The 26921-nt window shown below is 44.2% G+C and overlaps 1 protein-coding gene across 8 annotated transcripts in view; it reads right to left on the bottom strand.

Moving 5' to 3' along the window:
* The window catches only part of LOC123992838 (neurobeachin-like), a 342421-nt gene that overhangs the window by 186582 nt on the left and 128918 nt on the right, over positions 1-26921 (bottom strand). For all 8 annotated transcript variants that reach the window (XM_046294393.1, XM_046294395.1, XM_046294397.1 and 5 more), the window contains 5 exons: positions 25912-26038; positions 18858-18985; positions 16665-16726; positions 7350-7414; positions 4319-4427 (listed from right to left, as the gene is read on the bottom strand). In XM_046294393.1, the coding sequence (XP_046150349.1) occupies positions 4319-4427; positions 7350-7414; positions 16665-16726; positions 18858-18985; positions 25912-26038 (491 nt within the window). The remainder of the gene's footprint in view (positions 1-4318; positions 4428-7349; positions 7415-16664; positions 16727-18857; positions 18986-25911; positions 26039-26921) is intronic.

Below are 26921 nucleotides of genomic sequence, written 5' to 3'. Positions count from 1 at the left end.
TCTGTCTGGTGTTAGCATGGTGCTAGCATGGCTATGTTATGTTTGTATTAATATGTCCTTGTGTTTCCTCCATTGCAATCCTCTGAAATTAGATACTGCATTCAAACATGTAAATGTGTGTGTGTCCTGGTAGGAAGCTACGCAAAGTGTGTGGTGAGGGAAAATAAATGAAAACCATTCATTAGATCCACAGAGGATATTATAGTGTGTGTGTGTTTGTGTGCACGTGTGAGTAGATATTATAGCCTGCGCTGTTAAGGTTAACAGTTGAACTCCACTACGTCCTTCTGTAGCTCAGTTGGTAGAGCATGGCGCTTGTAACGCGAGGGTAGTGGGTTCGATCCCCGGGACCACCCATACGTAGAATGTATGCACACATGACTGTAAGTCGCTTTGGATAAAAGCGTCTGCTAAATGGCATATATTATTATTATATATTATCAGCAGGGGACATGTTAATGAAGAGGGATTTAAACACTGTTGCCGTCTGCTAATGTCCTTTGTTTCACATGGAGAAAAAGAGAGGAATTTGTCCTTTAGAACACTTTAATCCCATCTGTTTACATAGGGGTCATTATAAACAATCTGTCCCTATATAAAACTAAACTGTGTCTGTGGATGAAGGGCAGGTTGGATAACAAAGAGAAGTAGCCTGTACTGTAGCCTACATGTATAAATTATCATTTGTGTGATGTGTTGATGTGTTATGTTGAAGTGGAGTCAGTGCCTTCGTACCAAACGGCACTCCATTCCCTTTATAGTACACCCGTTTTAACCAGGACCCATATGGCTATGGTAAAAAAGTAGTGCACTATATATGGAATTAGGGTGGGACTCACCCAGTGATCTCCTACAGGCAATGTAGAAGCATCTAAAAAGGTCATCTAGATTCTAGAGGAGCCGATCAGGATCTGACTTCATCTTCTCCCTGCTAAAATAAGATTGTCTTGCTGCATCGCCACGGGGCTGCTCCTTCCTGCTCATATACTCAATCTAATTTGCTAACAGAAGCTGGAAGTGAATTGAATTTCCGGCCCTATATTTGAATTGTGTCGGATATTATGCCTCAACATATTCTTCAAATGGCAGATAACTCAATCTCTGCTTGTCATCTCACGTTACTATGTGACGCTGTGACAAATATCAAACCTTATTTATCACTTAACAGGATATGAGGCTGCTGCCCTGACACCAACCTAATGTAAAAATGTCTATCTGTCTGGGGATGGAGGGTAGAGTGAGGGAGGGGTTTTGAGGGGTAATAAAGTAGAGACATGGCTGGATGAAAAGTGTAGACTGTCTAGAGTTGTCAGACAGAAGGGATGAGGCCAGAGGAGGGATGAGGGCCAGGTAATCTCTGGGTGTTTCTCAAATGGCACCCTATGGGCCCTGGTCAGAAGTAGTGCACTGTACAGGGAATAGGGTGTCATTTGAGATGCTGCCTCCCTCGCTACTGGTGACATTACATATCTATCCGTCTCCTCCAGTTGATCTTGCAGGTCAAGGAGCCTCTAGCAGAGGACTACAGAATATCTAACAGCTGCTTGAGGAAGGCTGCTGCCCCAAGATAAGAAAACCATCACTCCTCACATGTACAAGCTACTAACAGAGGTAGAAGAAGGGTCTGTGTGTGTGTGTGTGTGTGTGTGTGTGTGTGTGTGTGTGTGTGTGTGTGTGTGTGTGTGTGTGTGTGTGTGTGTGTGTGTGTGTGTGTGTGTGTGTGTGTGTGTGTGTGTGTGTGTGTGTGTGTGTGTGTGTGTGTGTGTGTGTGTGTGTGTGTGTGTGTGTACTTGGGTAAGACACTTCCAATATGACTAGCAACATTGTGTCATCCCACTCCCTACCTTTTCTTGATGAAAATTAAAGAAAGTGAGAAAGATAGATATATATATATATATACACACAGTGGGGCAAAAAAGTATTTAGTGAGCCACTAATTGTGCAAGTTCTCCTACTTAAAAAGATGAGAGAGGCCTGTAATTTTCATCATAGGTACACTTCAACTATGACAGACAAAATTAGAAAAAAGTATTTGGTCACCTACAAACAAGCAAGATTTCTGGCTCTCACAGACCTGTAACTTCTTCTTTAAGAGGCTCCTCTGTCCTCCACTCGTTACCTGTATTAATGGCACCTGTTTGAACTTGTTATCAGTATAAAAGACACCTGTCCACAACCTCAAACAGTTACACTCCAAACTCCACTATGGCCAAGACCAAAGAGCTGTCAAAGGACACCAGAAACAAAATTGTAGACCTGCACCAGGCTGGGAAGACTGAATCTGCAATAGGTAAGCAGCTTGGAAGACATATGACCACTGATAATTTCCCTTGATTTGGGGCTCCACAAAAGATCTCTTTGTCTGTCATAGATGAAGTGTACCTATGATGAAAATTACAGGCCTCTCTCATCTTTTTAAGTGGGACCCCGTGGGGTCAAAATGATCACAAGAACGGTGAGCAAAAATCCCAGAACCACACGGGGGGACCTAGTGGATGACCTGCAGAGAGCTGGGACCAAAGTAGCAAAGCCTACCATCAGTAACACACTACGCCGCCAGGGACTCAAATCCTGCAGTGCCAGACGTGTCCCCCTGCTTAAGCCAGTACATGTCCATGCCCATCTGAAGTTTGCTAGAGAGCATTTGGATGATCCAGTAGAAGATTGGGAGAATGTCATATGGTCAGATGAAACCAAAATAGAACTTTTTGGTAAAAACTCAACTTGTCGTGTTTGGAGGACAAAGAATGCTGAGTTGCATCCAGAGAACACCATACCTACTGTGAAGCATGGGGGTGGAAACATCATGCTTTGGGGCTGTTTTTCTGCAGAGGGATCAGGACGATTGATCCCTGTAAAGGAAAGAATGAATGGGGCCATGTATCGTGAGATTGAGTGAAAACCTCCTTCCATCAGCAAGGGCATTGAAGATGAAATGTGGCTGGGTCTTTCAGCATGACAATGATCCCAAACACACCGCCCAGGCAACAAAGGAGTGGCTTCGTAAGAAGTATTTCAAGGTCCTGGAGTGGCCTAGCCAGTCTCCAGATCTCAACTCCATAGAACATCTTTGGAGGGAGTTGAAAGTCCGTGTTGATCAGCAACAGCCCCAAAACATCACTGCTCTAGAGGAGATCTGCATGGAGGAATGGGCCAAAATAACCAGCAACAGTGTATGAAAACCTTGTGAAGACTTACAGAAAACGTTTGACCTCTGTCATTGCCAACAAAGGGTATATAACAAAGTGTTGAGATAAACTTTTGTTATTGACCAAATACTTATTTTCCACCATAATTTGCAAATAAAATAATAAAAAATCCTACAATGTGATTTTCTGGATTTTTTTTCTCATTTTGTCTGACATAGTTGAAGTGTACCTATGACGAAAATTACAGGCCTCTCTCATCTTTTTAAGTGGAAGAACTTGCACAATTGGTGGCTGACTAAATACTTTTTTGCCCCACTGTATATATATATATATATATATAGAGAGAGAGAGAGAGAGAGGAAGAGAGTGAGAAAGATAGAGAGCAGCTCTACCTGCTGTCTAAAAGAGGCATGACATTGCTCTAAACAGAGCATCTCCCTGAGTTCAGAAAACTGATCCTCTCTCCTTTCCTTCTCGGGCTTCCTTCCATTTAATAAAGAATTCATTAGACATAGAAAGTGGCATTACTAAAGACTGACTGCGCCCCAAAAAGAACTCTATTCCCTATATGGTGCACTACGTTTGCCCAGAGACTATTGGGTCCTGATAAAAAAGTAGCGCACTATAAAGAAAATAGGGTGCCATTTGGCATGCAGATACTGTCTAATTACTACAGACGACCTCTAATTCCTACAGAAATCAATAATGAGCGTGTTGGTGTTCTGATGCTTTGTAGTGAGAACAGGCAGTGTGTTTGATATGTGGGGTAAGTACCGTCTCTGGGGTAGACTCATTACACTGTTGGACGGGCTTAAAGTTAATAAAGACCAGATATGAATGAAGCTGGCGTATCATTTAGTCTGCTTACTAATATTGCTAGCAGGCTGGTTATAATAATCCCTTAGAGTGGCCTAATGATAGGGCCATAATCCTCCTGGAGAGACACAGGGACTACAGGAGTACTGAGCTGCTGCTAATCCAGCACTATTCTCTCACAGACCCGGGATGGCTCCCAAATGCCACTCTATTTGTATGGGCCCTGGTCAAAATTAGTGCACTATGTAGGGAACAGGGTGTCATTTGGGATGCACCACTGAAGTCAGTCACTCCAGAGCAAGGACTGGCGAGGCTGCTGTAGTCAGTTGACTAGGTTAGATAAGGTACTGTACCTCAAACTCAGCGTGTTTATGGACATCTTCTGCTCTCTGTCTGTTGAGGATGAACTCTGCCTCGTTGGCAACACGCACGATGTGGTCCTTCATAGCATGACACAGCAATCTGGAACAGATACAGAACTCTAGACAGTCAGTCAGTCAACACAAAGTATGCGGTCCTTAATAGCATGACACAGAATCATGGAACAGACAGACAGAAAGACAGAATACTAGACAGTCAGTCAGTAAACACAATGATGTGGTCCTTCCTAGCATGACACAACAACCTGGAACACACAGAAATATAGACAGACACACAAACCCCTCCCTTCTGACCCTCCAACCTCATCTCCATCTCTCCCTGTCATCTCTGGCCCTGATTGCCTCCTCTCCTCCCATGACTGACTCCTCAGCCTCCCTGGTGTACACTCTACCTGCTTCTACCCTCGCTTCAATCTTTTTAATAATCGAAAACAGCCAGGCTACTATGTGGAGATTTTATGCCATTTTACACCAATTTAGGTCTGCTTTGTTTCAATTACAAGGCTTCTGATACCCTCTTTCTGCATCACACATGGCAACCTATTTACATTATAGAGCCCTGGTTAAATGTAGTGTACTAGTGTACTATGCTATTTGGGAAGCATCCTTTGTCTCAGGGAGAGGCCTCAGAACTGCATTCATCATACTAGTGTCAACAAGCTTTAAACTACAACTACACTGAGTTCTGAACAATTCTTTATCTCCTCTTATTTAGACGTTAGTGTTCTAAACTAGGATTGTAGTTATTTGGTTAGCTGGTTAGTTTAGCTAGTTGGTTAACTGATAGGTTAGAGAGCTCTACAGGACAGGTTGGTTAGCTGGTGGATTATAGTTCAGAGGACTGCAGCTGGCTGGTTAGCTGGTTGATTATAGTTCAGAGGACTGCAGCTGGCTGGTTAGCTGGTTGATTATAGTTCAGAGGACTGCAGCTGGCTGGTTAGCTGGTTGATTATAGTTCAGAGGACTGCAGCTGGCTGGTTAGCTGGTTGATTATAGTTCAGAGGACTGCAGCTGGCTGGTTAGCTGGTTGATTATAGTTCAGAGGACTGCAGCTGGCTGGCTGGTTAGCTGGTTGATTATAGTTCAGAGGACTGCAGCTGGCTGGTTAGCTGGTTGATTATAGTTCAGAGGACTGCAGCTGGCTGGTTAGCTGGTTGATTATAGTTCAGAGGACTGCAGCTGGCTGGTTAGCTGGTTGATTATAGTTCAGAGGACTGCAGCTGGCTGGTTAGCTGGTTGATTATAGTTCAGAGGACTGCAGCTGGCTGGTTAGCTGGTTGATTATAGTTCAGAGGACTGCAGCTGGTTGATTAGCTGGTTGATTATAGTTCAGAGGACTGCAGCTGGCTGGTATGCTGGTTGTTTAGAGATAGCAGGACTCCGTCCCAAATGGCACCCTATTCCCTATATAGTGCACTACTAGTGCTGAGCGATTATCTGGAATTTCTGTTATTAAACAACTAATTGACTGACATTGATTAAATTATTTGAATTTCATTTAGTTCTGCTTCTTTCTGTGAGCTCAACGTGCACATTGTGCAAATTCTCTAGAGATAAATCAAATCAAGCTCGAACTGTGCGATGTAGTAGGGAGTTGTTGTTTCCAACAGGCCAATATTCTACATAGTTCAGCGCAGAAAATGTGATAATTAACTCCAACGACCATAATCCATTGCGTGCCTATTTGTCTGGTCTGAGTGTTTATTTTAAGCCTGCTACGTTAGGTTAGTGTGGGCGGACATGGATAGGGAGAGAAGAATGCACAATGGAGAGGGATTAGAGAGCAGCTGCTTCCTGAAAATACACAATCTAAGTGAATGATAGTTGGTATTCAGCAGTCATAAAAGTATGACTTATTTACTTTGAACAAACTAAAATTGTGATTTTGTCAGACAGCATAAACAGCAGCTGATTATGACTTGGAAGGAAATAAATAAGTAATCAAATAAAACAAATGTAAAATACACAACAACTGAAATATGTTATTAAAGTAAATAATTTGGATAAATGATTATTAAGTAATAAGGAGTAATGGGCAGTCACTTCCATCATGGGATTTTTATTAATTGTTTTATTCTGTGTTGTTACAGCATTCAACACGCATGTTCTTTTTTTTTTATTTATTGAAACCAAATTAAAAATAGTTTAATAATCGAACCAAAACAACATCAAAAATAACTATTCGCTCAGCACTACACACTACATAGGTAATAGGGTGCCATTTGGGACACAGTTCAGATGCAGGAGAAATGAGATCTGCCAGCAGCACCCTGGACAGCACCACGTGACAGAGCAGTAGAGTGATAGAGTAGCCGTGCAGCAGAGTGGCCCCCACTGAGTAAGGCTCTTTATCCAGGCTGGACAGGGGGCCTGGATAAAGAGGCCAGACAGGAGGTGCCTGAGAAGGCTAAGACTGTGCTGGGTTGGGAACAATGAGGTTGCACTGGGGTATAGCTGGGGTATAGGGCTGGAGCTGGGCAGTTTGGATGTAAGAGGGTTACACAGATGGGTCACCAGATGGAGTTGGAGGCTGATCTGTTCTATAACACCCTGCCTGATCTGAGCCTGCTACACTCACAGAGAGGGGTGGGGAACACACAGATAGAGGGGAAACACTATCGTGTTGATATTGTTACATCACTCTGTCACACCAATCTTATTTACCTTAACCCCTATAGAGCACAACAATTCTGACAAGACACAGTACAGCACCCCACGCTCTAGGGGCCAGCAGCTTACTGCTAATCTATTGCTGTCACTGGACCTAACAACCTGTTCAGAGCTGGTGTGTGTATCAGAAATCCACAAAAGTCCCCACAAGGATAGTAAAGCAAGGAACCATCTCCCTCGTGAGGACATTTTCCATGTCCCCACGTGTACAAAGGCTATTTTAAGCTTAGGGGTTAGGGTTACAATTAGGGTTAGGGGTTAGATTTATGTTCAGGGTTAGGGTTAGGGAAGGATAGTAAGACATATGGTGTGTGTGTCTGAATATGATACATACCTTCCCTCGTTGATGAGTTCGATGAAGGCGAGGCCGGCATTTTTCTGGATCGAGTTCTGCCACTCCTGAGACAGAAGGAAGAGAAGAAGAGGAGAGGAAGATAGAAAGAGGAGCGGAGAGGAGGAACGTTGGATAGTTAGTTGTTTCTACTGGCTCCATGGCTGTATGTCAGACAAAGCCTTCCACAAAGTTAAGTGGGGTTACCTTTTCAAGACGCTGGAGAGATTTAGTTTTGGCGAAAACTTTTTGACTTGGATTAGAATACTATATTACTCTCTGATAGCTTGCGTGTGTACTAACAACACCTACTTCAAATACTTATCCCTCTGCCACAGAATGAAACAGGGCTGTCTGCTGTCGCTTTTGCTATTCAAACACCGTCTGTAAACAGTTCAAGACGTAAAAGCCCAGAGCTCATTACATTCTAATCAGCGCTACTAGGCGATGGCTATAAAAACATATCAATGGGCTAATTTTCAATAAAAATCCCATGGAGGCAATAAAGTAACAATAACGTAGTAATAAAACAACAATTATGGAACACTTTGCCATGAAATCTTCACAAACCAGAAAAACATTTCCAAAACGAAAAAACCTGCACAATAAAATCAGCCCCTTTAATGCAATAAAAAGCGACAGAGTCTTTGAGAAACACATGGATCTCTCTGCAAGGCCAGTCTCCGTTGCAATTCAAATGGACAGAGTCTCTGAGAAACACATGGATCTCTCTGCAAGGCCAGTCTCCGTTGCAATTCAAATGGACAGAGTCTCTGAGAAACACATGGATCTCTCTGCAAGGCCAGTCTCCGTTGCAATTCAAATGGACATCGACATTCAACTTTTTCTAATTGAAGTAACAAAACAAAGGGGGTATTAAGCTCATTGAATCCTTTCAAAGAGATGCGCTGGCTATAAAAAGCTGAATCTCTGCCCTGCATGTGTGAGTGTGCCTGCTCTCTTCGGATGCATCCCAAATGGCAACATATGCACTACTTTTGAGGAGAGCCCTATGGGCCCTGGTCAAAAGGAGTGCACTAAATAGGGAATAGGGTGGCACTCGGGACGAGATCTTCCTCTGTGAACAGATTGGTAAACACAGGAGAGATGTAATCGGGGATGAAACTGTATCCTCTGCCTCCAATACAGCCATTTCCTCCGTCCGCACACTGACAGATGACTGAGGAGAGGGGAGCCATCTACTGAGCCTAGAGCGGCTACGGCCCCAAGGCCACGGCACCCCCCCACCCTCTCCCCAGCACCATCACTACCCTGTCTGGGAATGATTAAAAAGCCGTTTGGGAGCGGAGGAGAGGAGAGGGCCTTGCACTGTGGGATCCTGGGCTCTCTGCTCACTCACTGAGGAGCAAATGGAAGGGAAAACACAGGCCACAGTTCAAAATACAAAGAGAAAAAAAGAAAATAAGTTTTCAATGCTAGCCAAGTGTCAGGTATAAAACCAACTGAATCTCATGCATAGAAGAGGCTAACTAATTAGATTCTGCATCTCAGAAACAGTAAGAAAATCTCTGTAGTTCCACACCGCCTTTTGGAACAGAGGGTGAGGCTCTTTAGTTATGTGTAGCAGAAAAGCAAACATTGTTTGCGATGCAAAATTCAAAGGATTTCAGAATAAACATTTGTGAATGCAGATTGCCATTGTCTAAATAGTGTATGGTAGCATGTTAGTGCCATAGTTCCTGTAGTGTGGGACAGACTGCACCAGGCTAGATAACACAGTTCCACCTCACATTACGTTATGGTGAGAGAGACGGTGCTGATATGCTGGGCATCTGGTCTCCACATCTTTTCTCCTGACCTCTATCTCTCTCTCTGCTACATCATCCGCTGTTACTGATTTGAACAGGGCTCGTGTTCGGCCCGTCTTCTACGGATCTGCTCGTACTGCACTCACGTGACAAAAATATACACGGAAATCAAAGCAGATGTGTCTCATGCAGCGCCAGGAAAGGGACATCGGGTAGGAGGGGGAAAACTCTGAACCGATGGGATCTTCTATCTTGTCTAACTGAGTTACAGTACAGTAAAATCTCTAGTTACCGTTACAGTGGGATGGAGCTTCAGATGTTTTCTTCCCTTGAAGAAAGCAGCAAAGGGGCTGGGCTGTGACTGCAGGGATTTGGGGAAAGCCCATTATTGCCTGTTTGAATGGAATTAGGCCTGACTTGCTACTCCAGGAGGAAGGAACATGATCCTTCATGTAGAGGCAGAGAAACAGAACCCAGAACCTCTGTCTATGTGCTGACCTGCAGAACCTCTGTCTATGTGCTGACCTGCAGAACCTCTGTCTATGTGCTGACCTGCAGAACCTATGTCTATGTGCTGACCTGCAGAACCTATGTCTATGTGCTGACCTGCAGAACCGCTGTCTATGGGCTGACCTGCAGAACCGCTGTCTATGTGCTGACCTGCAGAACCTCTGTCTATGGGCTGACCTGCAGAACCTCTGTCTATGGGCTGAGCTGCAGAACCTCTGTCTATGGGCTGACCTGCAGAACCTCTGTCTATGGGCTGACCTGCAGAACCTCTGTCTATGGGCTGACCTGCAGAACCTCTGTCTATGGGCTGACCTGCAGAACCTCTGTCTATGGGCTGACCTGCAGAACCTCTGTCTATGGGCTGACCTGCAGAACCTCTGGTGATGGTCTGACCTGCAACAGAACCCAGAATATTTAGCTATGGGCTGACCTGCAGCCAGGGTAATGGGCGTGGCTCAGGAGCTCAGATAAGAAAAGCTGATAATCTGTGGTGTCTGGGAGTGTTTCACCTATGAAGATTATTCTATTGGTTCAGAGTTCCTGAATTTCAGAATTTTTAATTGTTTGTTACACACAAGCCGCTTGTTCCTCTGCAGCCGTCCATACTCCCAAATGTCAGTAGGCGTCAGGCAGACAGCAGTATTGAGGTATCTCAATCCAGGCTGAAGTCTTTTATCTGCTCTGCACTCCACATCTGGAAGCTCTCTGTCAGTAAATCTCCCAGGATCCACTGCAGATCATCTGTGTGTTTAAGCTGTTACAAGCAACAAAGCTGTTTGACCTTCTCATTCACCAGGCCGTCTGTGAAGAGATACACAGAGTGTGCTGCCTATCCAAGCCCCATACAACCCCAGCCCCATACAACCGTGTCCTAGCCCCATACAGCTGTGTCCTAGCCCCATTTAGCCCCAGTCTCCGCCCATGCCACCTACAGCTGTGTCCTAGCCCCATACAGCCTTGTCCTTGCCCCATACAGCAGTGTCCTAGCCCCATACAGCTGTGTCCTAGCCCCGTACAGCTGTGTCCTAGTCCCATACAGCCTTGTCCTAGCCCCATACAGCCTTGTCCTAGCCCCATACAGCCTTGTCCTAGCCCCATACAGGAAAGTCACTACTGATGGAATCAGATCAGGATTAACAAGTTCCACTGTGCTCATCCCTGCCAGTGCTGCTGGATAAAGCTAGCTGTGGTTCCAACTCAGGCCAGCATATCCACTTTCAGCTTTGTTGACGGGTCGATATCTCAGGCTGGGTTTCATCCCAGGAGTCCCTAATGACAGGAACTATTGGAGCCGCAGTAATACTATCTGTGTCATGGGTGGAGGGAATGGGGGGGGGGTGACTCTGTGAGGGGGGTATACGGCTCGCTGACACTCCCAGCCCTCAGTAAATCCAGGAGGTAGGAAGAGAAGGTAGACATCCCAGAGCCACAGTGATAGGTTAGCCTCCAGAAAGACAGACAGACAGAAGAAAGAGCAAGACTCAGGGAACATTCCCTCAGAAACTTCAAAAGAACAGCATTAACAGCGGGATTCACTACTGCAAAGGCTCGGGCAGTGAATAGAGAGGGAGGAATGTTCCTTAATCTCTGCCTTCTAATAACAGATGCATGGGTGTGTATGGGATCTGACGGGCTGACCTGCAGAACCTCTGTCTATGGGCTGACCTGCAGAACCTCTGTCTATGGGCTGACGTGCAAAACCACTGGTTATGGTCTGACCTGCAACAGAACCCAGAATATTTAGCTATGGGCTGACCTGCAGCCAGGGTAATGGGTGCGGCTCAGGAGCTCAGATAGGAAAAGCTGATAATCTGTGGTGTCTGGGAGTGCACCTATGAAGATGATCCTATTGGTTCAGGGTTCCTGAATTTCGTAATTTTAAATGGTTTGTTACACACAAGCTCTGGGCTCTGGGCACCACACCTCCTACTGCAGCCTCCATCCCTGCAGACTGGATACTTAGCAAGAGAGGCACCACCTAATGTCTTCCTTATGGACTCACTGACTGGCCCTGCAGACAGAAGGTATGTTAACTATCTCCTATTCTGTTCTTACGGCTACATTGGGACTGTGACCCGTTGAGATGTAAAAGACTTAACCAATGGTTTATATATACACTAGATGACTGATAAGAGGATGATGTCTTGACACTCCCCCAACGTCGTAAAAATATTTGGGAAGCTATAGAAATGCATTTATTAATGTCTACATTTGTTTTTGCCACATTTATTCTATTACAGACACCTTAATGCAGACTTCTTTTGTTATATTATGTGAGCTAAACATAAACATGAAAAATATATTTAAAACTAATCCTTAAAGTATATATTTTTTTAGATTACTAATGTTACTGTCTACACTACAAGAACAACTACTTAAATACATGTAATTTTGTCCTGAAAACATTTATTTGAAATACTGTAGAATTCCATTCACTGCTCCTAATATGGCCGACTGGTATCTTCAAAGCCTCTCAATGGCCAATACTTTGCCTTCAGAAGTATTCACACCCCTTGACTTTTCTACATTTTGTTGTGTACAGCATGAAGTTAAAATTCATTACAATTAGATTTTGTGTCACTGATCTACACACAAAACCCCATAATGTCAAAGTGGAGATTTATTTGTAGAACATTTTAGAAATGAATAAACACTGTAAAGCAGAAATGTTTTGAGTCAAAAAGTATTCAACACCTTTATTGTGGCAAGCCAAAATAAGTTCAGGAGTAAAAACGTGCTGAACAAATCGCATATTAAGTTACATGGACTCATTCCGTGTTCAATAATAGTGATTAACATAATCTCTGTTCTCCACACATACAATTATCTGTAAAGGTCCCTCAGTCTACCACAAAGACCAGGGAGGTTTTTCAAACCTCACAAAGAGCACCGATTGGTAGATGTAAAAATATATAATAATAAAAATTTTAAAAAGCTGACCCTGAATATCTTTTTGAGCATGGTGAAGTTATTAATTAGGCTTCTGATGGTGTATCAATACACCCAGTCACTACAAAGATACAGGCGTTATTCATAACTCAGTTGCAGGAGAGGAAGGAAACTGGCCAGGGATTTCACCATGAGGCCAATGGTGATATATAAAAAGTTACAGATTTTGATGCTTGTAATTTGAGAAAAAAAATGAGGATGGATCAACAACATTGTAGTTACTCCACAATACTAACCTAAATTATAGAGTGAATTGAAGGAAGCCTGTGCAGAATACAAATATTCCAAAACATCCTTAAGTAATATTGCAAAAGGTTTTTGCAAAGAAATTAACAATTTGTCCTGAATACAAAGCGTTATGTTTGTGGCAAATCCAACACAACACATTACTGAGCACCACTCTTCATATTTTAAAGCATGGTGGTGGCTGCATCATGCTATGGGTATACTTGACATTGGCAAGGACTAAGAAACAGAATACAGCTATAAGCATAGGCAAAATCTAGACGAAAAACCTGGTTCAGTTTGCTTTCCAACAGACACTGGGAGACTAATTCACCTTTCAGCAGAACAATAACCTAAACCACAAGGCCAAATATACACTGGAGCTGCTTACCAAGATGACATTGAGTGGTCTATTTACAATTTTGACTTAAATCGACTTAGAAATCTATGGCAAGACTTGAAAATGTCTGTCTAGCAATGATCAAAAATCTACTTGATAGAGATTGAATAATAAAAAAAATAATAATGGGCAAATATTGTACCATCCAGGTGTGCAAAGGTCTTAGACTTACCCCCAAAATACTCACAGCTGTAAATGCTGCAAAAGTGCTTCTAAAAATGATTGATTCAGGGGTTATGAATACTTGTGTAAATTAAAATATACAATTTCATTTTTTTTCTCTCACTTTGTCATTATGGGGTATTGTCTGTAGATGGGTGAGAAAAATAATCAATTTAATGCATTTTGAATTCAGGTTAGAACAAAACAAAATGTGGAATAAGTCAAGGGATATGAATACTTTCTGAAGACACTATACATCATTGGGCTTAACTAGAGGAGGTGATCAGTCCCACATGAGGTGGAGCTGATCCACTATGAGGACATGGAGGAGATAAGGGGACAGGGAGGAGATATGTGGACATGGAGGAGATAAGGGGACAGGGAGGAGATATGTGGACATGGAGGAGATAAGGGGACAGGGAGGTGATAAGGGGACTGGGAGGAGATAAGGGGACAGGGAGGAGATAAGGGGACAGGGAGGAGATAAGGGGACAGGGAGGAGAAATGAGGACAGGGAGGAGATAAGGGGACAGGGGGGAGAAATGAGGACAGGGAGGAGATAAGGGGACAGGGAGGAGAAATGAGGACAGGGAGGAGGTAAGGGGACAGGGAGGAGAAATGAGGACAGGGAGGAGGTAAGGGGACAGGGAGGAGAAATGAGGACAGGGAGGAGGTAAGGGGACAGGGAGGAGAAATGAGGACAGGGAGGGGGTAAGGGGACAGGGAGGTGGTAAGGGGACAGGGAGGAGGTAAGGAGACAGGGAGGAGATAAGGAGACAGGGAGGAGATATGAGGACAGCGAGGAGGTAAGTGGTCAGGGAGGAGAAATGAGGACAGGGAGGATATAAGGGGACAGGGAGGAGGTAAGGAGACAGGGAGGTGGTAAGGGGACAGGGAGGAAGTAAGGAGACATGGAGGAGGTAAGGGGACAGGGAGGAGGTAAGGAGACAGGGAGGAGAAAAGGAGACAGGGAGGAGAAAAGGAGACAGGGAGGTGGTAAGGGGACGGGGAGGAGATAAAAATACTATAGTAAATACCTACAGTTGAAGTCAGAAGTTTACATACACCTTACGCCAAATACATTTAAACTCATTTTTCTCAATTCCTGACATTTAATCCTAGTAAAAATTCCCTGTTTTAGGTCAGTTAGGATCACCACTTAATTTTAAGAATGTGAAATGTCAGAATAATAGTAGAGAGAATGATTTATTTCAGCTTTTATTTCATCTTCACTTTCCCAGTGGGTCAGAAGTTTACATACACTCAATTAGTATTTGGTAGCATGGCATTTAAATTGTTTAACTTGGGTCAAACGTTTCGGGTAGCCTTCCACAAGCTTCCACAAGTTGGATGAATTTGGGCCCATTCCTCCTGACAGAGCTGGTGTAACCGAGTCAAGTTTGTAGGCCTCCTTGATCATACATGCTTTTTCAGTTCTGCCCATAAATTTTATATGGAATTGAGGTCAGGGCTTTGTGATGGCCACTCCAATACCTTGACTTTGTTGTCCTTAAGGCATTTTGCCACAACTTTGGAAGAATGCTTGGAGTCATTGTCCATTTGGAATACCCATTTGCGACCAAGCTTCAACTTCCTGACTGATGTATTGAGTTGTTGCTTCAATATATCCACATAATTTTCCATCCTCATGGTGCCATCTATTTTGTGAAGTGCACCAGTTCCTCCTGCAGCAAGGCTCACCAAAACATGATGCTGCCACCACAGTGCTTCATGGTTGGGATGGTGTTCTTCGGCTTGCAAGCCTCCCCCTTTTTCCTCCAAACATAACGATGGTCATTATGGCTAAACAGATCTATTTTTGTTTCATCAGACCAGACCAAAAAGAACGATCTTTGTCCCCATGTGCAGTTGCACATTGGGGCAGTGGCTTCTTCCTTGCTGAGCGGCCTTTCAGTTTATGTCGATAAAGGACTTATTTTACTGTTGATATAGATACTATTGTACTGGTTTCCTCCAGCATCTTCACAATTTCCTTTGCTGTTGTTATGGGATTGATTGGCACTTTTCGCAAAGTAGGTTCATCTCAAGGAGACAGAACGCGTCTCCTTCCTGAGCATGCGTGATCCCATGGTGTTTATACTTGCGTACTATTGTTTGTACAGATGAACATGGTACCTTCAGGCATTTGGAAATTGCTCCCAATGATGAACCAGACTTGTGGAGGTGTACAATTATTTTTCTGAGGTCTTGGCTGATTTCCTTTGATTTTCCTGTGATGTCAAGTAAAGCGGCACCGAGTTTGAAGGTAGGCCTTGAAATACATCCACAGGTGCACCTCCAATTGACTCAAATGATGTCAATTAGCCTATCAGAAGCTTCTAAAGCCATAACATCCTTTTCTAGAATTTTCTAAGCTGTTTAAAGGCACAGTCAACTTAGTGTATGTAAACTTCTGACCCACTGGAATTGTAATACAGTAAATTATAAGTGAAATAATCTGTCTGTAATCAATTGTTGGAAAAACTACTTGTGTCATGCACAAAGTAGATGTCCTAACTGACGTGCCAAAACTATAGTTTGTTCAAGAAATTTGTGGAGTGGTTGAAAAACAAGTTTTAATGACTCCAACCTAAGTGTATGTAAACTTCCGACTTCAACTGTATTTAGTCCCAAATAAAGTAACATGGCTGACGATTTCATCTTATATCAGCCATAAATCCCCTTGTGACAGGGAGAATTGTTGTGTTCAACATGAAGGGGAAATTGAATGCAAGCTTCACAATGTTCTTTAAATTGTTAAAATATTTGTAGCCTGTCATCTATGGTTAGCAGGGTTGACGTGTTATGCTCAACCGACTCAGACCTCCACTTTTTCTTACCTTTAATTCATTTATCAAAGCAACAAAATAACTAGGGCTTTAGAATGATGTGAAAACGTTGAGAAATATTGGGGTTCAGTGGGTTCAAATCTTTAGAATTTTGGCACTTTAAGTCTTTATTCATATAAAAAAATCTGATTTATTGAGTTTTCAATGTGGTCTATATTAAAGGGTACTTCATTCCTAAATGGAATATTGGTGCAAAAACTCTATTTAAAATATGAAAGGGATGCAAAAGGGACTTCTTTCGTGGAACGACCCAGAGAACTAGAGCTGGAAGCATCCTCGTCTTCAGAGTCCATCACAGGAAGGAGAGGAGGCCAGAGGGAGAGGAGAAAGGAGGGAGGAAGAGGTAGAGACGAGGGAACGGAGGAGGTGGAGGGAAGAGAGGGATGTGGGGGGAAGGAAGAAGCAGAGAGGGAGAGAAAAGGAGGGATGTGTGATGAGAAAGAGAGAATCTCACCTGAGAGCAGAGCAGCATGACTAGTTCTACTACGGAGGTGCTGGACTTCATACACACCAAACCTGGTAGGAGCAGACAGGACAGGACGAGACAGGGTTAGAAGCAGAGTTGTCATACAACACACAGGACAGTTTGACTTGGCTCAACAGTTCCTAGCGCCTTCATATAAGTCACTGCGGAACCTCTCCATTGACAGGTGAGAGGGGCTAACATTGTACTCATTACCAGAGAAGAAGACACTCTGGACGATTCATTATAGGTTGGTGGGGCCAGGACCCGTTGGCATGGTTGCATGAAGATGTCAGCCAGTGTGATTGACAGCATGAGTCAACAACCAGAGATGAGATGTCAACATGTTTATAAACACACAGACAGAGACCATCTCATGCATGTCAAACATCTCTTCCGTTTTATCGTTGATGCAAAGAAAGAGCTTGCCAGGATTGGAAATGGAAAATGACCGTACATGTTACAATAATAAAACAATATAGCTGCCTACAAACCACTGAGATAGAGACAAAGTGACAAAGTGTGTGTAACAAATGGCACCCTATTCCCTCTATATTGAATTCATGTTGACAAGAGCCCTATGGAGTGCACTACATAGGAAATAGGGTGCTATTTGGGATGGTGACAAAGTGTACTGTTGTATAATGTGAATCTTGCACAGCACTGAAACAGTCTGAGCCTCTAAGACTGTTGTAACCAGGGGATGTTACCTGACCCTCTCTAGTTCACAGACAGCTACAGATGACCTATTACACACACACACACACACACACACACACACACACACACACACACACACACACACACACACACACACACACACACACACACACACACACACACACACACACACACACACACACACACACACACACACACACACACACACACACACACACACACAGCCACAGCTGACCTCTTGTGACTGCAATGACCAGTTCTCCAATCACTCCGCTCTCTCTGACACAGGGGGTCAGGTGGTAGGGTGACCCTGGCCCCTAGTGCCCCGGCTATACTCTGGTATGCTGGCCTAATGACCATGGACCCTGGCCGTACAGTGGTACACAAACTATATGTGTTCTATTTAAACAGGCTCTACCCCTCTGACCATGCCTTTCCTGTGAGCAGGGCAGAGTTAAATCACTGGGGTGAATGTGGCATTGTGGAGCAGTGTACTGGTAGGGGGAGGAAGGAGTGGAATGGCAGAGAGAGGAGAGGTAGGAAGGGGGAAGGAGAGGAAAGGAGAGAGAGAAGGAGAGGAGAGGAGAGAGGGAAAGGGGAAGGAGAGGAGAGGAAAGAGGGAAGGAGAGGGGAGGAGAGAGGGAAGGGGGAAGGAGAGGAGAGAGGGAAGGAGAGGAGAGAGGGAAGGCCATCACAACGACAGCTCTGTTTGCCCAGGGGCCTCCCTCTCAACTCCAAGTGCATCATGGGCCAGGGGCCAGGCCAGGATGTCTGGGCATGATTACCACACTGACAACATGTCTAGAGAGGGGGAGAGGAGGGGTGATGAGAAGAGAAGGAGAGGAGAGGGGGGTGGGTGAGGGGGCACTTGGGGCATGACCCTGGATAATTTGAGTGATGTATGGCTGGTAATTACTACTAAATGGAGAGACTTTCCACCAGGGCCCTGATTCAGGAAAAACAGCCACTTTTCCTTGGTAAAAGTCTGGGCAAAGCATCTCAAAGTAGGAGTGCTGATCTATGATCAGGTCTCTACTGTCCATGTAATATTATTCAGAATGAACTATAAGGTAAAACTGATCCCAGACCTGCTCCCAGCATTTGTACTATGATATGCTTTATGAATACTGGCTCTATTGTGTTGATGAAGTGTGTTGTGTTTGCCTGGTTTGTACACAGTCTGTGCTCAGCATGCCAGGTGTGTGTGTGTGTGTATCTGTCAGCTTGGCCAGCGTTCTGACAGAGAGGCAGAGTGAAGGGATCAGACAACATTCACACCTTTCAACTCTCCATTAATTGTTTATCGTGTGTGTGTGTGTGTGTGCCTGTGTGTGTGAGTGTGTGTGTGTGTGCCTGTGTGTGTGCATGGTAGCCCTGTCGGGCTACATTACTAGACATCCAGCAGTGACACAGCAGCCAGTGGACAGACAGAGGGACAGAAGAAGACATACATACTAAGGGATAGACAGAGGGACACACAGAGACACTAAACAACACCTATACCTTCTATGAGCAGCTCCTGACCATGGCTTCCCAACAAGGTCCTAGAGAGGAACGGTGCAAAGTCCACAAAGATCTCCCTGAGCAGGGGGGCCACCTTCTCCAGCGCACGCTCCAACTTAGTAGTGATACTGTGTGACAACAGAGCAGGGAGAGAGAGAAGGAGAGAGATAGAGGATGATAGAGTGGAAGAGACAGAAAGGAGAAAGACAACAGCAAACAGATGAGAATCAGGTTGGCTAGGGTTGAGCTATGAGCAGAGCAGGGTAGAGCCCTCCACCTGGGTTAGTACATGAGAGTAAGAACATCTTTTCAAATCAAATCAAATGCTATTTGTCACATGCGCCGAATACATCAGGTGTAATAGACCTTACAGTGAAATGCTAACTTACAAGCCCTTAACCAACAATGCAGTTTAAAGAGAATATACCCCCCAAAAAGTAAGAGATAAGAATAACAAATAATTAAAGAGCAGCAGTAAATAAGGAGCTAAACTCAGCGGAAAAAGAAACATCCTCTCACTGTCAACTGCTTTTATCACTTAACATGTGGAAATACTTGTATGAACATAACAAGACTCAACAACTGAGACAAACTGAACAAGTTCCACAGACATGTGACTAACAGAAACAGAATAATGTGTCCCTGAACAAAGGAGGGGTCAGAATCAAAAGTAACAGTCAGTATCTGGTGTGGCCACCAGCTGCATTAAGTACTGCAGTGCATCTCCTCCTCATGGACTGCACCAGATATGCTAGTTCTTGCTGTGAGATACCACTCTTGCTGTGTTACCCCACTCTTCCACCAAGGCACCTGCAAGTTCCCAGACTTTTCTGGGGAGAATGGCCCTCACCCTCCGGTCCAACAGGTCCCAGACGTGCTCAATGGGATTGAGATCCGGGCTCTTCGCTGGCCATGGCAGAACACTGACATTCCTGTCTTGCAGGAAATCACACACAGAACGAGCAGTATGGTTGGTGGCATTGTCATGCTGGAGGGTATTGTCAGGATGAGCCTGTAGGAAGGGTACCACAGGAGGAAGGAGGATGTCTTCCCTGTAACACACAACTTTGAAATTGCCTGCAATAACAACAAGCTCAGTATATGATGCTGTGACACACCGCCCAAGACCATGACGGACCCTCCACCTCCAAATCGATCCCGCTCAAATCGTAATGCTCACTCCTTCGACGATAAACGCGAATCCGGCCATCACCCCTGGTGAGACAAAACCGCGACTCATCAGTGAAGAGCACGTTTTGCCAGTCCTGTCTGGTCCAGCGACGATGGGTTTGTGCCCATAGGCAACATTGTTGCCGGTGATGTCTGGTGAGGACCTGCCGTACAACAGGCCTACAAGCCCTCAGTCTCTCAGCCTATTGCGGACAGTCTGAGCACTGATGGAGGGATTGTGCATTCCTGGTGTAACTCGGGCAGTTGTTGTTACCATCCTGTACCTGTCCCGCAGGTGTGATGTTGGGATGTACCGATCCTGTGCAGGTGTTGGTACATGTGGTCTGCTACTGTGAGGTCAATCAGCTGTCCGTCCTGGCTCCCTGTAGCTCCCTGTAGCTCTTAGATGTCTCACAGTACAGATATTGCAATTTATTGCCCTGGCCACATCTGCAGTCCTCATGCCTCCCTGCAGCATGCGTAAGGCCCGTTCACACAGATGAGCAGGGACCCTGGGCATCTTTCTTTTGGTGTTTTTCAGAGTCAGTAGAACGGCCTCTTTAGTGTCAGAAATTTTCATAACTGTGACCTTAATTGCTTACCGTCTGTAAGCTGTTCGTGTCTTAACGACCGTTCCACAGGTGCATGTTCATTAATTGTTTATGGTTCATTGAACAAGCATGGGAAACAGTGTTTAAACCCTTTACAATGAAGATCTGTGAATTATCTTTGAAAGACAGGGTCCTGAAAAAATGACTTTTTTGGGGGCTGAGTTTATATACATGTGGTACTGGTACAGATTCATCGGTGTCGAGGCAATTGAGGTAATATATACATGTAGGTAGAGTTTTTAAAGTGGCTATGCATAGATAATAACAGAGAGTAGCAGCGGAGTAGAAGTGTGGGAGGGGGGTGCATTGCAAATAATCTGGCTCGTCATTTGATTAGCTGTTCAGGAGTCTTATGGCTTGGGGATAGAAGCTGTTTAGAGGCCTCTTGGACCTACTGTAGACTCGGCGATCCGGTACTGCTTGCTGTGCGGTAGCAGAGAGAACAGTCTATGACTAGGGTGGCTGGAGTCTTTGGCAATTTTTAGGGCCTTCCTCTGACACCGCCTGGCATAGATGTCCTGGATGGCAGGAATCCCTGGTGATGTACTGGGCCGTACGCATTATCCTCTGTAGTGCCTTGCAGTCAGAGGCCGAGCAGTTGCCATAACAGGCGGTGATGCAACCCGTCAGGATGCTCTCGATGGTGCAACTGTGCAACTGTAAAACCTTTTGAGGATCTGAGGACCCATGCAAAATCTTCTCAGTCTCCTGAGGGGTAAAGGTTTTGTGGTACTCTCTTCGTGACTGTCTTGGTGTGCTTGGACCATGTTAGTTTGTTGGTGACGTGGACACCAAGGAACTTGAAGCTCTCGACCTGCTCCACTGCAGCCCCGTCGATGAGAATGGGAGTGTGCACGGTCCTCCTTTCCCTGTAGTCCACAATCATCTCTTTTGTCTTGATCACGTTGAGGGAGAGGTTGTTGTCCTTGATCTGTTGGTGCGGTATGCAAATTGGAGTGGGTCTAGGGTTTCTGGCATAATCGTGTTGATGTGAGCCATGACCAGCCTTTCAAAGCATTTCATGGCTACAGATGTGAGTGCTACGGGTCAGTAGTCATTTAGGCAGGTTACCTTAGTGTCCTTTGGCACAGGGACTATGGTGGTCTGCTTGAAACATATCGGTATTACAGACTCAGTCAGGGAGAGGTTGAAAATACACGTCCTGGTAATCTGTCTGGCCCTGCGGATTTGTGAATGTTGACCTGTTTAAAGGGTCTTACTCAAATCGGCTGTGGAGAGCGTGATCACACAGTCATCTGGAACAGCTGATTCTCTCATGCATGTTTCATTGTTACTTGCCTTGAAGCGAGCGTAGAAGTTATTTAGCTCGTCTGGTACCATAGGCTCGTGTCAGTGGGCAGCTCTCAGCTGTGCTTCCCTTTGTAGTCTGTAATAGTTTGCAAGCCCTGCCACATCCGACAAGCATTGGAGCCAGTGTAGTACGATTCAATCTTAGTCCTGTATTGACGCTTTTGCTGTTTGATGGTTCGTCAGAGGGCATAGCAGGATTTCTTATAAGCTTCCGGGTTAGAGTCCCGCTCCTTGAAAGCAGCAGCTCTACCCTTTAGCTCAGTGTGAATGTTGCCTGTAATCCATGGTTTCTGGTTGGGGTATGTACGTACAGTCACTGTGGGGGCAACATCCTTGATGCAGTTAATGATAAACCAGTGACTGATGTGTACTCCTCAATGCCATCGGAAAAATCCCAGAACATATTCCAGTCTGTGCTAGCAAAACAGTCCTGTAGCTTAGCATCCGCTTCATCTGACCACTTTATTATAGAACGAGTCACTGGTGCTTCCTGCTTTCATTTTTGCTTGTAAGCAGGTCAGATTTGCCAAATGGAGGGCAAGGGAGAGCTTTGTATGCGTCTCTGTGTGTGGAGTAAAGGTCATCTATAATTGTTTCCCTCTGGTTGCACATTTAATATGCTGATAGAAATTAGGCAAAACTGATTTAAGTTTCCCTGCATTAACTTCTTGGTGACAGGGGGCAGTATTTTCACGTCCGGATGAAATGCATGCCCAAATTCAACTGCTTGCTACTCATCCCCAGAAGTTAAGATATGCATATTATTAGTCGATTTGGATAGAAAACACTCTGACGTTTCTAAAACGGTTTGAAACATGTCTGCTACTTATGTAGCAGGTGAAACCCAGAGGAAAAACCATTCAGATTTTTTTTTTTGAGGTCAATCTCTTTTCGATTATTTCATTGGGAATCCAGATTTCTAAGGGACCTTCTTGCAGTTCCTTCCGCTTCCAATGGATGTCCCCAGTCTTTACAAATTGGTTGAGGTTTTTACTTTGTGTAATGAAGAAGTAGCCCTGTTCAAAACGAGGGTCACTTCAAGTGTACTCTTTGTTCGAGGCGTGTGACCAGAAAGGTAGCGTCAGTTTGTTTTCTTCCTGTATTGAACACAGATCATCCAGTCTTCAATTTGATCGATTCATTACTTTTAAAAATAGCTAAAGTATTACAAAAGTTGTATTACAAAAGTAGTTTGAAATGTTTTGGCAAAGTTTACGTTGAGCAAGTTGGAACATATATTGACAGAATTCATCGAACAAAAGAACCATTTGTGATGTTTATGGGACATATTGGAGTGCCAACAGAAGAAGCTCATCAAAGGTAAGGCATGATTTATATTTTTATTTCTGCGTTTCGTGTCGCGCCTGCAGGGTTGAAATATGTTCTCACTTTGTTTACGGAGGTGCTATCCTCAGATAATAGCATCGTTTGCTTTCGCCGAAAAGCCTTTTTATTTTTTATTTGGTGTCTTACATGTGTGATTTCATGAAAGTTTAGATTTTGATAGTAATTTATTTGAATTTGGCGCTCTGCATTTTCACTGGCTTTTGGCCAGGTGGGATGCTAGCGTCCCACATATCTCAGAGAGGTTAAAGTCTCCGGCCACTAGGAGCGCCGCCAAGGAGAACACGAAGTCAAGGGCTCTAAAGTAAACCATTTCATTGGTAGCACTAGTGCTCTTAATTAAGAAAATATATCACAACACTTGGGTGAACTGTTGGAACACAGCACTGTTGGAATCATAGAAATACAATGATTATTCAAATTCTATGGTTGGTGTTGTTTGGAATGACAACAAATGAAAAAGCCACGTAGGAGTTAAGATAGGCTAGGAACCAAAATGTTGGCCAGTGTTTCTCAGGGGACTCTAATCACATTTGAATAGATGTTGCATTTAGACAAACAACATGCTGATCTACACCACTGCGAGCAACCTGTATTAGAGCTAACATTTGCCTAGCTAGTGCATTTAGCTAAATAGCGTTTAGCCAGCTAGTTAGCGAGTAGCGTTAACGATTAGCATTATTTTAGGCACACGCCAGCTTCCTTAGACTAACTAACTCAAGTTCTGCAAAGAGCAATATCCACAAACTAATAGGAAAATAGGAAAAATGTGGATTTATATTAAGAAGCTACATGGAACGCAGCATCGTTCTTGTTCAGGAAGAATAGTGCATACTGAGAGAATAAATAGAATAGAGGAACTGTGTGTGTGGCCCTGGAACTGGAAGAAACCAGCGGCAGGTGACAGCCGGTCTTGTTTGAGCAGTGTTGAGACGAGTGTTGCACTGGTGTCGGTGTCACCGTTTAGAGCCCAGATAGTGTCACACAGCCTAGTAAAGTTCTTCACGAGTCCAACCAAACCCGAATACACGAGACCCGACCCGGGACCTGAGCGGGTCCAAAATGTCAACTTTTCCCTCTGGGTTGGGTCCAGTTTTATTGTCATCAGGTGTCGGGTCTATGTAATTACAGCTGATAAACCCTAGTGGACACAAATGGACCCGACCATGGCCATAGCATATTTATTTTACTCTAATAAGGTGAATTTATTGACTTATAGAAGGCCTAGCCAACATATGAAGAACTATTTGTTAACCAGAAGAGCAACTTGGTTGATAAACATCTTTTTTTGTCACTCAGGTCCAAATCAAGTCTGGTCTAGACACGGACCCATTAGGGTACAGGTTGGGTATAGGTCGGGTTCATCGGATCAATTCAGGTTCAGGTTCCGGGTCCGGGTCCTGCTTTAAAAATGATTGGGTCTTTTCATGTCCGGGTCTGATTGTTCTCGGGTCCGTTCGGGTCCAGGTCCAACATTTTGGACCCGAGAAGACCTCTACAGCTTAGTGTCTAGTAGTATCTATCTACAGACTGGGAAGGAGGGGGCATGCATCCTACAGGAAGCATCTAAAAGCAGAGACATACTGCCGTGTGCCTGTAGCCCGTCCACCAGCATAGAAACATACAGAGACAGACAGACAAAAAGCGAGAGAGAGAGCAAGAGAGAAAAAATAGCGAGAGAGAGAGGATTGGCCAAGGAGGGAATAGCAGCAGAGTGTGTTCTGCCCCTTGGCCTCCTGGGAAGAATATGAAGGTGAAGGGATGAGTGCATCAGTGAGACAGTGACACCTGTGTGAGTGATGTTAAACAGTGCTTGCCTATGACACTGGCCTGCACCTCTGGGGGCCATCTCTGTCTCTGTCTCTGTGTGGCCCCCCGGCAGGGACCAACTAAAGACTCTCAGATCCTGGTCCACCTCACAGAGCAACGCACTGAAATACACAGAGATTGCAGCAGTCACTAGGACTGAGTCCCAAATGGCACCCTATTCCTTTTATAGTGTACTACTTCTGACCAGAGGCCATAATATGTCTATTGTCTATTCAACAAGCTACATGTCTGTCTGACTGGACTGAAATGAGAGGTATGATCACACACATCTCTGCATCCATGTGAGACACACACACACATACAGCTCTGCAACTTGCCACTTCCATCATTGACTCCACAGTTACGGTAAGTGATGTTGGTTACTGCCATGGCAACTGATTTGCAATTCCTTTAGAGGGGGACAGGAGGGAGAGAGAGTGAGACTGTGTGTGTGAATTTGTGTTTGTTTGTGAGTATGTGTTGAGGCAGTGGGACTGGGAGACAGAGAGAGAGAGAGGGGTACTCAGGCTCTCTGCAGCACTAGAGATGTCTGTCACAAACACTTACAGAAGGTGGGGATGAGGAGTCAAGGTCACAACAGCATCCACACACACCTTAACGCTACACACACACACAACATTTTCTCTGAATTACCATTCACACAACACCACAGGCAGTGGTTACATGCTGATAGAGAAAGACATGCACTGTTCAGTGGCTCCAGGTGATATATGGTGAATATGTCTGCAGCACTGAAATGCATAATCCGCCTACTACACACACACAGTACTGTCACACGCTGACCCTACCTCATGTTTTCCACTGTGTCTTCAGGCATGGGCGCCACCGGCTGGACAGCGGGCAGGTTCTTACTGGTAGCCCCGTTGACGAAGGATGAGGAGGAGGTGGAGGAAGAGGAGGCCGAGTCTGTAGCTCCTGCAGGGAACAAACACACCAACCAACGTCACACTGGGAGAAGAATGGGAGCAGAAGAACTCTATTATGTAGCCAAGTATACAACTATACACTAACTCCATTATATACCTGAGTATAGAAATACAATACCGGTCCAAAGTTTTAGAACACCTACTCTTTCAAGGGTTTTTCTTTATTTTGACTATTTTCTACATTGTAGAATAATAGTGAGGACATCAAAACTATGAAATAACACATATGAAATCATGTAGTAACCAAAAAAGTGTTCAAACACATTAAGAAGGAAATACATTTCACAAATTAACTTTTAACAGGGCACACCTTGTTAATTGAAAGGCATTCCAGGTGACTACCTCATGAAGCTGGTTGAGAGAATGCCAAGAGTGTGCAAAGCTGTCATCAAGGCAAAGGGTGGCTACGTTGAAGAATCTAAAATCACTTTTTTGGTTTCTACATGATTCCATGTGTTATTTCACAGTTTTGATGTCTTCACTATTATTCTACAATGTAGGAAATAGTAAAAATAAAGAATGATTAGGTGTTCTAAAACTTTTGACCGGTAGTGTATACAGTATACAACTAACTCCATTATACACCCAAGTATACAACTATACAACTATATTATATACCCAAGTATAACTATACAGTACAGTATAGAACTAAATTATATACCAAACTTTAGAAATATACAGTATACTCCATGATGTACCCAAGAATACGACTATACAATATACAACTCCATTATATACCCAGGTATACAACTATCCACTATACAACTCCATTATATACCTAATTATACAACTACACAGTACAGAATACACTATACAGTATACAACTATATTGTATACCCTAGTATACAACTATACAGTATTCAACTCCATTA

The sequence above is a fragment of the Oncorhynchus gorbuscha genome, linkage group LG13, assembly GCF_021184085.1.
Source record: "Oncorhynchus gorbuscha isolate QuinsamMale2020 ecotype Even-year linkage group LG13, OgorEven_v1.0, whole genome shotgun sequence".
Taxonomy (NCBI): Eukaryota; Metazoa; Chordata; class Actinopteri; order Salmoniformes; family Salmonidae; genus Oncorhynchus; species Oncorhynchus gorbuscha.
This window is presented reverse-complemented; position numbering and strand designations above follow the sequence as displayed.